Here is a 12,805-nt window from a genome sequence, read left to right on the forward strand (position 1 = left end):
CGTTTTCGGACGAAAAGCGGTGATAAATTTATCGCCTAATCATTGTGTGAATCCTTGCATTATCACCTGTTTACTGAATGCCCAGCTTTGCATCTCTAATGAGATGCAAAGTGGGCTTTCCTGCCCTGACATAACTGGAGAAATGTTTCTCCAATTATCAATGGGCATGCTAACCTGCAGAGCGACAAGCAAAGTAGATAACCTCTGTTATCGCTACTTTCCTTACGCCTGCTTCAGGACTGACTTAGCCATGATATCCTATGTAAGGTGGATATCATGGCTAAGTATGCCTTGCCCTATCATCAAGCTATCGCCAAACTTTGTGAGATTATCACTGGATTTCCAGCGATAATCTCACATTTGGCAGTTAGTGCTTGGAATTTTATCGCTTTTGAGATAAGTGTTGCTAAGAGCGCGCTATCTCAGTGATAAAATTCCACGTTACCTGGCGATAATTATCCTAGCGCTAAGTGCGCTTATCGATAATTATCGCCAGTCCTTGATGATATGCCCCTATGATCTTAAACGTTTTTTCTATAAGGCTTGTAAATATTGGCCTGCCACCTGGACAGCGATGGCTGACATTAAGATGAGCGCCCAGTAATAAATGGGTAAATAAATCAAATGTATAACAAGCAGCACCCATGTGATGCAACCTCTTGAAGCTTTATGGCCTGCAGCTGGGGTGAGATGGTGCTTAGTCAAAAGCGAATTGGCCACAAGTATTATTATTACTGTAGTTTCAATTTAGTGCGCGAAAAGAAAGGGTGGGGTCACAGAGAGATGCTGCGGTGGGGTCATGTTAACAGGGAGACACAAGGGTATGCGATTGAAGCAGATTTACACTCAAATGAATTCATTTGAGCTTTATACATAGCGCACAGTTGGACTACTGGCTTCAAGGCGCTGTACACTCTTAAAAGGAACAAAACATATCGCTAATACAAGACATTCCAGGAAGAAGATAACATTGTGGGAAGGGTATGTTAGTCAACATGGCTGAAGGCAGGTTAGGAAGCGCCATTGTCATTGAGATGAATCAGTGAAACAGGCCCAATTGCTGCAGACGCCAGGACAGTGAAATAATTGTTTAATTGTACTAATATTGATAATAAACTGCATGTCCTTCACAATGAGGGTAAGTATGGACAGTATGCCTGGAGTAGGCCTTGACTGCCCGCAATGGACACCTTTGGTGAGACAAGTTTTCAAAGTGAGTCACTCCATCATCCAAATTGAATTAAATAGTTTAAAGGTCTCCATCATTAACGGGAAACAACAACATCCACTACAGATAATGCCCAGCAAGCACCCATTTTCTCAGACACTAAAGAAAAGGTCTCATAATCTACTTCTGCAATTTCTGAAAATATGAAAATATTGAAGGGCGGCAGTGGCAACTCTAGAAGTAAGACTTAGTGTAGGGACACACACTGGACAATGGATAAAACTGATGGGGATCACCCACAAAGATATATACATATATGTTGGAGGGAGGCCCACCGGGTAGTCGGGGAGACTATTCCGGGGCACCTTCCGACCGCAAAGTTATAGCCGAGCGGCGCTGAGAAGCCCCCTCAGGGAGGTCTTTCTCCTATGATCGTACTAGGCCCAGTAACACCACCACACAGGACTCAATAGCAGTTGCGTGACTTGGTTCTTTATCAGCAGTAATACTTTCAATATTTACAGGGGGATCGAGGGATCCTATCAGAGTCTCAATGTCCGTTAGAAGGATAGGGTAGCGGGACAGTCTTAGTACCAACCAGGTACTGGAGGGCTCTGCGCCAGACCTTGAGTGCTGATCTCAGAGCGGCTCGGACGTGGGGAGCCGCGACGGCGTCTGCAGGGCTCGGGTGGCAGTTCCGCTTAGGTCGAGCCGCGACACAGTCAGCAGGGCTCCGGTGGTAGGTCCGTTTCGGTCGAGCCGCGACGAGGTCAGCTGGGCTCTGATGGTAATGTTCAACAAGGTCGGGCCGCGACAGCGTCAGCAGGGCCCCAAAGGTTCGTGAAGGTCTTTAAGCACGGTGGAGCCGCAACGTCGTCAGCAGGGCTCAAGTGGGGGGTTCAGGGTGAGTCTTCTTCCGTAGGGTCAGCCGCGATCCGATCAGCAGGGCTCTTGACTCCAGGATACAACTGCTGTCCTGTTGTCGGGTCGCCCCAGATATAGGACGGGAACCCTTTGATGTCCGGACCCTTGCGCCCGGAGAGGGCGGAGAGGCCGGGTAGGGAGCGGCCAGACGCCCAGCAGGAGAGGCGCCAGGCCCCAGAGAGCTGTGGGGCGATCACGCCTAGGTGTGGAAGGACGGTTGGGGGTCCCATCGATACTGCCCTCCGCCGGGAGTGGGAAGGGCTCACGTGGTATCCCCCGGGCCAGGGGTTGGCGTCTCGATGTCGGGCCTCGCTGGGACCGAGGCCGGGTAGAGCAGGGTCATGCAGGTGGTCACGTGGAGTGACGTATAATCCAAAATGGAGGAGCCCCGATGTGCATGGGACCTCGTGCGGCTTAGCGCGGGGAAACAGGACCACGCCACGAGGCCGGCTCCCACAATATATATATATACAGTCAAATGAACAACATTAACGTGCGCTCTCAGTCAAAAGGGACCACACAGCAATCCAGGATATAACTGGTGTTTAATCACAACACGTTTCAGCCTACATCGAAGCCTTGTTCGTGAACAAGGCTTCGATGTAGGCTGAAACGCGTTGTGATTAAACACCCGTTGTTGGACTTGGCCCTTCTGGCAGGTTCACCCCTGAACTTTTTGCTTTTTATTGGTGACTTGGTGTGGTGATTTTTGGTTTCTGCGCACTTTCCCTGTGTCCCAGGGTAAAGTGCGTGCGCGCTCTGAGTGCATGTGGTGAGATAGGCCTGCCCTCCCATAGGAATGCATGGGGAATGTATGTGTCCCTAGTAGTTCCTGATGCGTGGGGTGTGCAGGCCCGAGTTTGGTATGTGTGGACTCGTGGGAGTGAATGCTGCGCGATGATGTGTGCGGCGTGCATGTACCTAGTGTGGAAGTGCCACTTCTAGAAGTGGGCACTTCTGTGTGCAGTGTGTCTGTCGCGTGATTGGCTGGTCATGTCATGTGACGGGCTAGGGATTCCCCAGAGTCAGGATGAGTCACCCAGTGGTGAATGGGGAGATCAGCAGCTAGATGGGTGGGAGGAGTACACCTGGGTCCTGAATAGGACAAGGTTTTCCACACACAATGCTGGCCCCGCCCCCTGCGGTGCGACTGACGACCCTAGCACTGCCAATGAATAGAGTGAGGGGCTGAGCACATCAAGGGTGCTCCCCAACCAGCTGCGACTGGTTTTCCCCCTCACCCTGAACCCAGAACAAAGGGGTTTGCTGTATAAAAATGGGGCTGTGTCCCCACAGAAACTGTTCTCTGCCAGGATCTTACCTGAGGGGGGCTGCTGCTGCTGCCGCTGGACCAGAGGACCGCCACTTGGACTACCTCCCTGCCTGGAGGCCCAGTGAGCTGGCTCTGGGTCCAGCCTTGCCCCCACCCCTGCCTTGCTGTGTGCAGGGGAGACCTTTGCTGGACTTTGTTGTTATCCTTCTTAAAGCGCTGGGAGCGCTTTATTTGCATCCCTAAGCGCCTGGAAGCGCTTTTCTTTCCCCCACAGCGTTTGGATTTGCCTAAGCGCTGGGAGTGCTTTATTTGTGTGCCTCAAGCGCCTGGAAGCGCTTTTATTTGCCTTTTAGCGCTCAGAGCGCTTTATTTCTGAAAGCCGGTGCCCACCCGGCGTTTGCCCCGTCTGTACAGATTCTGAAGTCCCCTGGCAGGTGCCCACCCTGCCAGGGACATTGCCGTGGTCGTTGGCGGGTGCCCACCCCGCTTGTTTGTCTTAATTTCACGGCGGGTGCCCACCCCGTCGTATATTTCATATCGCGAGGGAGCCTACCCCTCTTATTGCCGAGAGAAGTCACCGCCGCGGCCGGGCTCGAAGGAAGTCAGGCAGGCCGGGGGCGGGACTCCGGGACAACAGGAAGTAGGAGGGCGGGAGCCTACCCCGCCTCCCTTCGTGGACTCGCGACGGTTTGTTTGGCCCCCGGAGCAGGTAGGAGCCGACTCTGCGCCCCGGTGCCCTCGCCCGAGAAGCGAAGGGTCCCTGAGGTCCTGGCTGCCCGAGCGGGGCTCTCAGGAGGAAGAGGAGAGCCCCGCCGCCTTCGGAGACGCTAGCGCCGCCTCCGCCAGGATGCCGGTGAGTGAGGGCAGTGGTGCTTGAGCCTGTGAGGCTCCGACGGGACAGTGTTGATGGGCCCAGAGCGCGAGTGCGCTCCCACATAAAGGGGGCATTAGTTTGGCAGGAAAGAGCGGCCCCGGAAGGCAGCGGGCCGCTCCAACGTTGCCCCACGCTGGTCAAAGAGCCTGCGAGGCTCCAACGCGCCCCCCAGCTATTCCTGAGCCTGCAAGGCTCAGGGGGGCAGCTGCATAATTAGAGAGTCCCCCGCGAGGGACTCCCCCGAAGGCAGTGTTCCCGAGCCCGAGAGGCTCCAACAAGGGCACGCATTGTATATTTCAGAGCCCTAACAGGCTCCAACGTTTGGGGGCATTGTTTTTGCAGAGCCCAGAGAGGCTCCAAGTGCGGCATATGTGTTAAAGGGCACCGTGGTGCCCACACTCCTTTTCCCAGCTGCCCAGCACTTAGTGGGCAGCTGCAACGTTTAGGTTGTACATTGTGCGCCTGGCTTGCGCAGCCTGCGCAGTCCAGCCCTGACTTTGTGGACGAAGGGCGTTTGAGCCCCTGAAAGGCCAGGTCGGCCTGGGGACAGTTTTGCTGTGTCGTGCCCTCACCTAGGGTACCTGTTGATGTTTACATATGTATTTTTGCGCCTGCGCAATGCCTTTATGCTATGTTGATTGCTAGCTGTACCTATGCGTAGGGGAAGGTCTTTCCTAGTGTTGGTTGTGCTTTTATGCGTTATGTGCCTTGTGTTTGCACCTCTGAATGTGTTTATGCGTCATGTGCTTTGCTTTACACCTCTGAATGTATTTTATGCATCATGTGTTCATGTGCTTAGACCCCTACAGGTAGAGTGATACTTAGGTGGTTGTTTTTCTCCTAGTACAGGTGGTACTGGTGAGGTCCTGATTCCCTGCGCAGTATTTTCCTAAGGTGGTTAGGGTTGCGTAGGTGGTGCTTTCTGGTTATCAGGAGTTACTGATTGTGTGTTATATATGTTATTGTGTGCTATGTTCTAAAATATTATTCCTACGTTCTAAGTGCTATTTCTACAAAGTGCTAATTCCTGACAGTGGTCCATGTGGCCCTGTCCCCTGTATATATAATCCCTTGTAAATTCTGCCAGTGCCTGTTGGCACATTGTAAAGTGTGTGTTTTCATCTAATGTGTTGTGTATAATACAAAGGTTATTTTTATATAATACCTTGTGTGGAGTTTCCTTTGTGGTGGGCCTTGGGTGTTGTTGCTGGGTGCGCGCGCAAACGCTTTACACATCGCCTCAGAGATAAGCCTGACTGCTCGTGCCAAGCTACCAAGGGGGTGAGCAGGGGTTATCTTTGGCGTGTAACTCCCCAGCCCTGACTAGAGTGGTGGTTTCTGCCTGGCTTTGGCGCAAGCCTCAGCCAACCAGAAATCCCATTTCTAACACCCGTTATATCCTGGATTGCTGTGTGGTCCCTTTTCACTGAGAGCGCACGTTAATGTTGTTCATTTGACTGGATCGGATTACCGGTGTGCTCCGTCGGGGTGTGCGCCACCTTTCTCGGGTCCCGAGCTGTTGGAAGGAGCGTTTTGTGGAACTATATATATATATATATAACATATATATATATAATGTGTAACTCTGACTTTGTATGTGTATTTATGTTATAGATATATACATAGTGTATTCAAAGTCAGATTTAAACATTTTAAGCAAATAATTGCTTTGCGATGAAAGGTGATTGGACAAATACATATGTGTCGCAAAGTGCAGTGTCTATTTCCCTGTGTCCCTTCCTGGCACCTTCAAGAATATGGAGTGAAGGGTGGAAGGACAAAGAGAGCTGGTGCACTGCCCCCATCAGCCCATCCTTGGAAATGAGCCGCTTGGCCTTTCCTTCAGATCCCCTTCCACCCAGGTTTAGTAGACAGCAGGAAACTGCAACCAGGAGACATGTTGAGCCTACTCGCAGAGGTAAAAATACATGTGTATTTTTACTCACAAGTACATGTGTGTCGCCCGAAGATTCTGAAACGGGTAAAGGTTAAAAGGGATGGGCAAGAGTTTATGCTTCAAAGAAGGCTTCCACTTAAATTGATTATATCAAAGCTTTGTAGAGACAACCCTTGAACCTTTGGCTTAAGCGCACTGTACACTGTGAAAAGAGCAAAAGATTTGATTTACAAATAAAAATAAGAGTGTTGCAGGATGGAAATGACAGTACGGATAAGCACGCCAGTAAACAAAGCAGTGTTTCTGTTTCTAAAAGCAGCGTTTCTGTCTCTCAAAGCAGCGTTTCTGTCTCTCAAAGCAGTGTTTCTGTCTCTCAAAGCAGCGTTTCTGTCTCTCAAAGCAGCGTTTCTGTCTCTCAAAGCAGCGTTTCTGTCTCACAAAGCAGCGTTTCTGTCTCTCAAAGCAGTGTTTCTGTCTCACAAAGCAGCGTTTCTGTCTCTCAAAGCAGCGTTTCTGTCTCTCAAAGCAATGTTTCTGTCTCACAAAGCAGCGTTTCTGTCTCACAAAGCAGCGTTTCTGTCTCTCAAAGCAGCAGCAGCGTTTCTGTCTCTCAAAGCAGTGTTTCTGTCTCTCAAAGCAGTGTTTCTGTCTCACAAAGCAGCGTTTCTGTCTCTCAAAGCAGCGTTTCTGTCTCACAAAGCAGCGTTTCTGTCTCACAAAGCAGTGTTTCTGTCTCTCAAAGCAGCGTTTCTGTCTCTCAAAGCAGCGTTTCTGTCTCTCAAAGCAGTGTTTCTGTCTCACCTCACAAATCAGCGTTTCTGTCTCTCAAAGCAGTGTTTCTGTCTCACAAAGCTGCGTTTCTGTCTCTCAAAGCAGCGTTTCTGTCTCTCAAAACAGTGTTTCTGTCTCACAAAGCAGCGTTTCTGTCTCACAAAGCAGCGTTTCTGTCTCTCAAAGCAGCAGCAGCGTTTCTGTCTCTCAAAGCAGTGTTTCTGTCTCTCAAAGCAGTGTTTCTGTCTCACAAAGCAGCGTTTCTGTCTCTCAAAGCAGTGTTTCTGTCTCACAAAGCAGCGTTTCTGTCTCTCAAAGCAGTGTTTGTCTCACAAAGCTGCGTTTCTGTCTCTCAAAGCAGCGTTTCTGTCTCTCAAAGCAGTGTTTCTGTCTCTCAAAGCAGTGTTTCTGTCTCTCAAAGCAGCGTTTCTGTCTCTCAAAGCAGTGTTTCTGTCTCACAAAGCAGCGTTTCTGTCTCTCAAAGCAGCGTTTCTGTCTCACAAAGCAGCGTTTCTGTCTCTCAAAGCAGCGTTTCTGTCTCTCAAAGCAGCGTTTCTGTCTCACAAAGCAGCGTTTCTGTCTCACAAAGCAGCGTTTCTGTCTCACAAAGCAGCGTTTCTGTCTCTCAAAGCAGTGTTTCTGTCTCTCAAAGCAGTGTTTCTGTCTCACAAAGCAGTGTTTCTGTCTCTCAAAGCAGTGTTTCTGTCTCTCAAAGCAGTGTTTCTGTCTCACAAAGCAGTGTTTCTGTCTCTCAAAGCAGTGTTTCTGTCTCTCAAAGCAGTGTTTCTGTCTCTCAAAGCAGTGTTTCTGTCTCTCAAAGCAGCGTTTCTGTCTCACAAAGCAGTGTTTCTGTCTCACAAAGCAGTGTTTCTGTCTCTCAAAGCAGCGTTTCTGTCTCACAAAGCAGTGCTTCTGTCTCTCAAAGCAGTGTTTCTGTCTCTCAAAGCAGTGTCTCTCTTTCTGTTCCTCTGTCTGCCCCTTTCTCTCTCTGTTTGACAACAAAATGGCGCACTCTGTCTCTGTTCTTTCACAAAATATCTCTACTGTGGAAAATTACTGATGCAAAAATATACATGAGGAATTGTTGCCATCTGCTACATAACAGCTGTAAAACAATAGGCACAGATTAGTTATATAATTGGAAATTGTTTACAAATATTCTTTCAAAGTTTGTTAGTTGAAGGTGCAACCTTGACTGCTACAGCTTTTCTATCAAGTTTTTCAGTTTTAATTGCTTCTTTTAATTAGCAGTTTGCCATACTGGCTTTTTAAGAATGCAACATTATTACATTTCTGAACATGTTGTGTAGACAAAGGGTGTCTTTAATTCAAGTCTATGATTCAGGATCAATGAGCAGGTGGAATGTTGCATGTCTGCTAGTTTTTAATCTTTAAATAAGTCCAATTACATGTAAATGTTTGTACAGTACTGGGATGTTTGTTATTTATTATACAGAACAAAGAACAGAAACCTATTTTGATCTGTACTACTGTTGGGCTACTATTTACTTATACAATACTGCTTCGCCTCCTCAGATGTGTCTGTAAAATGGACGTTTTGTCCTGAATTTTCTTCTGAATCTTGCCCTTTGGCCTGAATTATTACATTCCCTGCCCAGAATTTGTGGCCATCCCAGGTGGCCACCCTGCCCTGAACAGATGTGGCAGTTTTAGGGAGCTCCCCCTGCAGGTTTTCATCGATTATCTAAGGGTGTTTACACATGTTCCTCTTTTTACGGTATCATCTCTCAAACCCTGCTGCTGCTTTTACTTACTGGGGCCGGCTGGCACAGAGATGACAGGGCTGGAAGAGTGTATTTTCTTGACTATCTTCCAGACTACACAAACCACTGTAAAGTCAGATGTTCACAATTTAAGTGTACTTATTTCAGACATAAGGGTCTTGATCCAGTGGTTAATTTGTACAAAAAACTAAGTGCCGGGGCTCTCGTCAGGAGGCAGCTTGCACCAGTCCATGTCTCCTGTTAGCACCACCTAAAACAGAAGCATCTACTACCCATGAAAGTGGGGAGAGGATGTGGCGTAATGGGCAGAGCTGCCGACTTCTCAGCTGGGGAACACTTTACGATGATTATACACATTCTCAAATTGTGTCGCTTTGGTGATGTACAGAACTCGTTTGACTTCTAGCTAGGTTCATGCTTTATGAATACCACTGTGCACATGCATGTGCGAAGGTGCAATGAAATGTAGTTATTTTGAATTCTTTTCTTATGCTATCCACTTGGTAGGGGTTCTATCATTAATGTATATGTGTTAAATAATCTGACCCTGCTCCTTTTTACACTGACAATTCCTTTGTGAGTTCCAGTTGCTTGTACAGGGGTCAGACACACAGGAGGTGATGGGAGGATGCTTGCAATAAGTCTAACCACTGGCACAGCGACACCTGCTGGTCTTGACTGGGAGCACTGCTCTCCGAGTGGAAAGCCGGCCTTCCTCTCTCCTCCTCCCAGACTCTCTCTGTCCCATACTAGCCTGTCCCTAATTCTCCTCATTCTTGTGTTGTCTCCTTTCCCTGGTCGTTTTCCAATCCACTTGGCCATGTTTCCAGGGTTTCTTCCCTGCAGATAAGCCTATCCCTTCCCCTGGCTACCTCCCTCAAGCTTGGCCTCTGTGTTCCTACATCTTCTTCCTCCCTTACTAGTATCCTTTCTGTGAATGTTACCCTGCTCTTCCCTCATTCCCCTCTTTGTCTGATTCACCAATCCTTTTCCTGTTATTCCTCTCCACTCTATCCTCTGTAACTCCTCATCTAGGTTTCCACCACATACCTCCAAACTGTTTCTTCCAGTTACAGGGGATCTTGCATTTCTGGGTCTTCATGGTCTGCTTGCACTCCTTGCCAGTCCGAGTGCCCTCCCGGGTGCCCAGGCCACAGTCACCAGTGGTTGCCACGCACACACTCCACTGCCACTCCCCGCAGTCTGCTTTCTTTACTTTCTTCTCTGCAGAAAGAGAAATATTTATTTATATCACGTTTACCAGGACTTGTAACAAGACAACAAATTCAAATTGACTGCCAGAGAGACAGAGTCTGAACATAAGTTAGCTGAGATCAGTGAGAATCAATAAAACATAAACTGCTAGCCACCTACTTGCCCCAGTCCCGATTCCCTCAGCTTGACCGCGCATAACCCTGATGTCGACTCAGAGCCAGCACCACTAACCCATCAAACTCCACCAGACTTCAGGGTCATCTGAGGGTCACTTACTTACCAATGTAGCATTCCAACTCACAAAGAGTTCTACTGAAAGAGGGACAAATGGAGGGAGAAAAGGAGAAAAAGTGAGCGAAAAAGAGTAACTGTTAGAAAATGCAGGCAGAAAAAATAAAGAGATGAGGGGAAGAGTGGGAGGGAAAGGTATGAGGCAGAGAGAGTGAGAAACACAAAGTAGAAAGCCAAAGTTAGATAATAAACAGATTTCAAATAATGAGCTGAAGTATGAGATAGGTATAGGAATATTGGCGCAGATGTTAGACAACTTAGTAGATAAGAAACTAGGAAGAGTTCTGCAGGAAGAGGGACAGAAGAGTCAGAAAATGAGAAAGAGAGAAAAGAGAGAGTGAGTGTAAAAAAGTGCAGGTGGAAAAGAGGGAAAGATAGAAATGAGCGAAAGGAGCGGGAGAGAAAGACACAAGAGGGTGAGAGAGATGTTGAGAAACAGCAGCTGGGAAGAAAAGAAGAGCGAGAATAACTGAAAGAGAAAGAGACTGACAAACAGACAGAAGTGAGGAGAGGTAAATGAGATTTGGCGAGAAACGAATTATGTGAGAATGGGAGTGAGAAAGAGCAAGAGCATGAGAGCGGGCAAGAAAGAGACATCAAAAGAGTAAAAGAGTGAGTTCGCAAAAAAACAAAGAAAGTGAGAAAGAGAAAACAACAGTGGGAGAGAAAGAAGAATGGGACGAGACACAGGAAGGGGGCGGGACGGAGAAAGGTAGAAAGTGAGAAGGTGGGAAGGTGAGAAAAAGAAACTTGGGGAAAAGTGGAGGAACCAAAATGAAATTGAGTGAACGGGGCACTGAAGCTTGAAGAACTGTTTATAACTTTGAACACTTCCGAATCGTTTCTGCAGCAATGATTTGCACATAGGTATGATTTTCCCAAGGTATAGCAATTTGCCCTTTAAATTTATACAGCTCCTTTTGATGCCCATGAATTTCAATCAAGTGAGATCTGCGTTATTGTTTTTACAGTTCATAACTACCCCCACAGTATGTTATTTTTTTTATTATCATTGTATCTCGCTGGTGTTTTAAAGCAAGATAAATCGTAATTCGCGTTGCTGTCATCATGAATGGAATGTATCACACTGTGTATGACTTTTATGATTTTATTTTTAAAATCAAATAAAGTATATTGATTGATTGATTCTGCATCAAAGTTTGGCTGCAGGAAAGAACAGAACTCTTGTCTCTTTAGCAGGTGATTGTCCATAATTCTCTCAATGAAGATGAAAGCTCCTTTACCTCAAGAGCGTTGAGATATCAGTTGTTTGAACTCCCTGCTTGTTACCTTCAGTCTTTTATATGATTCGCTGACCAGCTGCAGAGCTGCGGTAGCTTCGTGCAGTGCTTAGAATATTCATGTTTCAGTGGTTTTATCCTTTGTAGGGTTTTTAAAAATCAATCATGCAATGAAGTATTCATAGTTATTATCCACTCACCATGGTGTTGGAAAGGAGTGTGCAAAGTCACGTAAGCGTGGCTTACTAGACTTAAACCTTGCAGAACCATGCATAGACGCGAGGAGTCCTCTGTTGAGTCCGCTGGAAGGAGCTCAGTACCACGAAGAGTCTTGAGTTGAGGCGGGCCAAATCTATGTGAAAATCTGCACTGCCTGAATTAGAGCACAATGATACAAGTAACCTGGCATAGAACCATCAGAAAATGAAGTACAAAGTATCTGGTGGTCCACGGTCATAGAGAGAAGAGTGACTGGGAGAAGAAAAACTCAAATGAGTTCGTGTATATTTCTACCTATGGGAATTGATGGAAAGTTGCCTTAATTGGGGTCAGCAAGTGAAATAAAAGAAATGCCATTGCAAAGACAGCTGTTGGGATGAAGTCCCCACCACGGCTTTGGGAGGCTGTGCCGCCCTGATGTTTTCCGTTTTTGGACAGCCTTGTGCAATGTGTTCCCTCAGTGATCCCGACAATCCTGAATGCACCTGAGGGAAACTCCTGTTTTTCTGTTCTAAGACATGAGAGTATTGGTCTGATGAAAAGGGGATACACAAACGAGGCTCCCCAAGGTCCATCTTGGACATAGCGGTATTACAACAAATTTTTTAAAAACATACATAAAAGCCTTTTAAAAGGATATTGTTACCTTCTATATTCTGTTCTGCAATATTTTTGACATTACAATTTTTTGACACAATATTTGTGTCTCATGATGCTTTTTAAACAATATTTTGGCGATGTACCCACATAGTATGACAGAAGCGGTCCAAATGTAGCTCATTTGCAAGGTATAACTGTCCCAGCACAACATCTTCAAGAATGCAGCAACCCCATACCAGTGCATCAGTCACTGATCTTTCAAGTGAAACATTATAATCAATTTAAAAATTAAAATCAATTTGAGCAATTATTCAAAGGTTGTGTTTTGAGAGATAATTAATATAATTTTTCATTATTTAGTTAAGTTTTATTCGTTTTTCTGTTTTTGCTTGTTAATATTTTAATATTAAGGATGTTTAATTATTTTTAGTGTGTTTTTCATTTTTTTAATTGGTCATATATTTTAGTTTTTTGTATATTTTATGTCAATTTGGTTTTGGCGGGTTGTTGGGTTTGCAGGAAAATGGGGTGGGACATTTTGTATATAATTTGCAATTGATTATAAAATTATATTTAACACATTGTAG

General features: G+C 46.6%; 1 protein-coding gene across 1 annotated transcript in view; it reads right to left on the bottom strand.

Annotated features, from left to right (window-relative positions):
- Positions 1-12,805, bottom strand: part of PTN (pleiotrophin) — a 336,604-nt gene that overhangs the window by 134,573 nt on the left and 189,226 nt on the right. The window contains exon 3 of the mRNA XM_085652002.1: positions 9,703-9,876. Within this exon, the coding sequence (XP_085508128.1) occupies positions 9,703-9,876 (174 nt within the window). The remainder of the gene's footprint in view (positions 1-9,702; positions 9,877-12,805) is intronic.

Source organism: Triturus cristatus, chromosome 4_1, assembly GCF_964204655.1.
Source record: "Triturus cristatus chromosome 4_1, aTriCri1.1, whole genome shotgun sequence".
Lineage (NCBI taxonomy): Eukaryota > Metazoa > Chordata > Amphibia > Caudata > Salamandridae > Triturus > Triturus cristatus.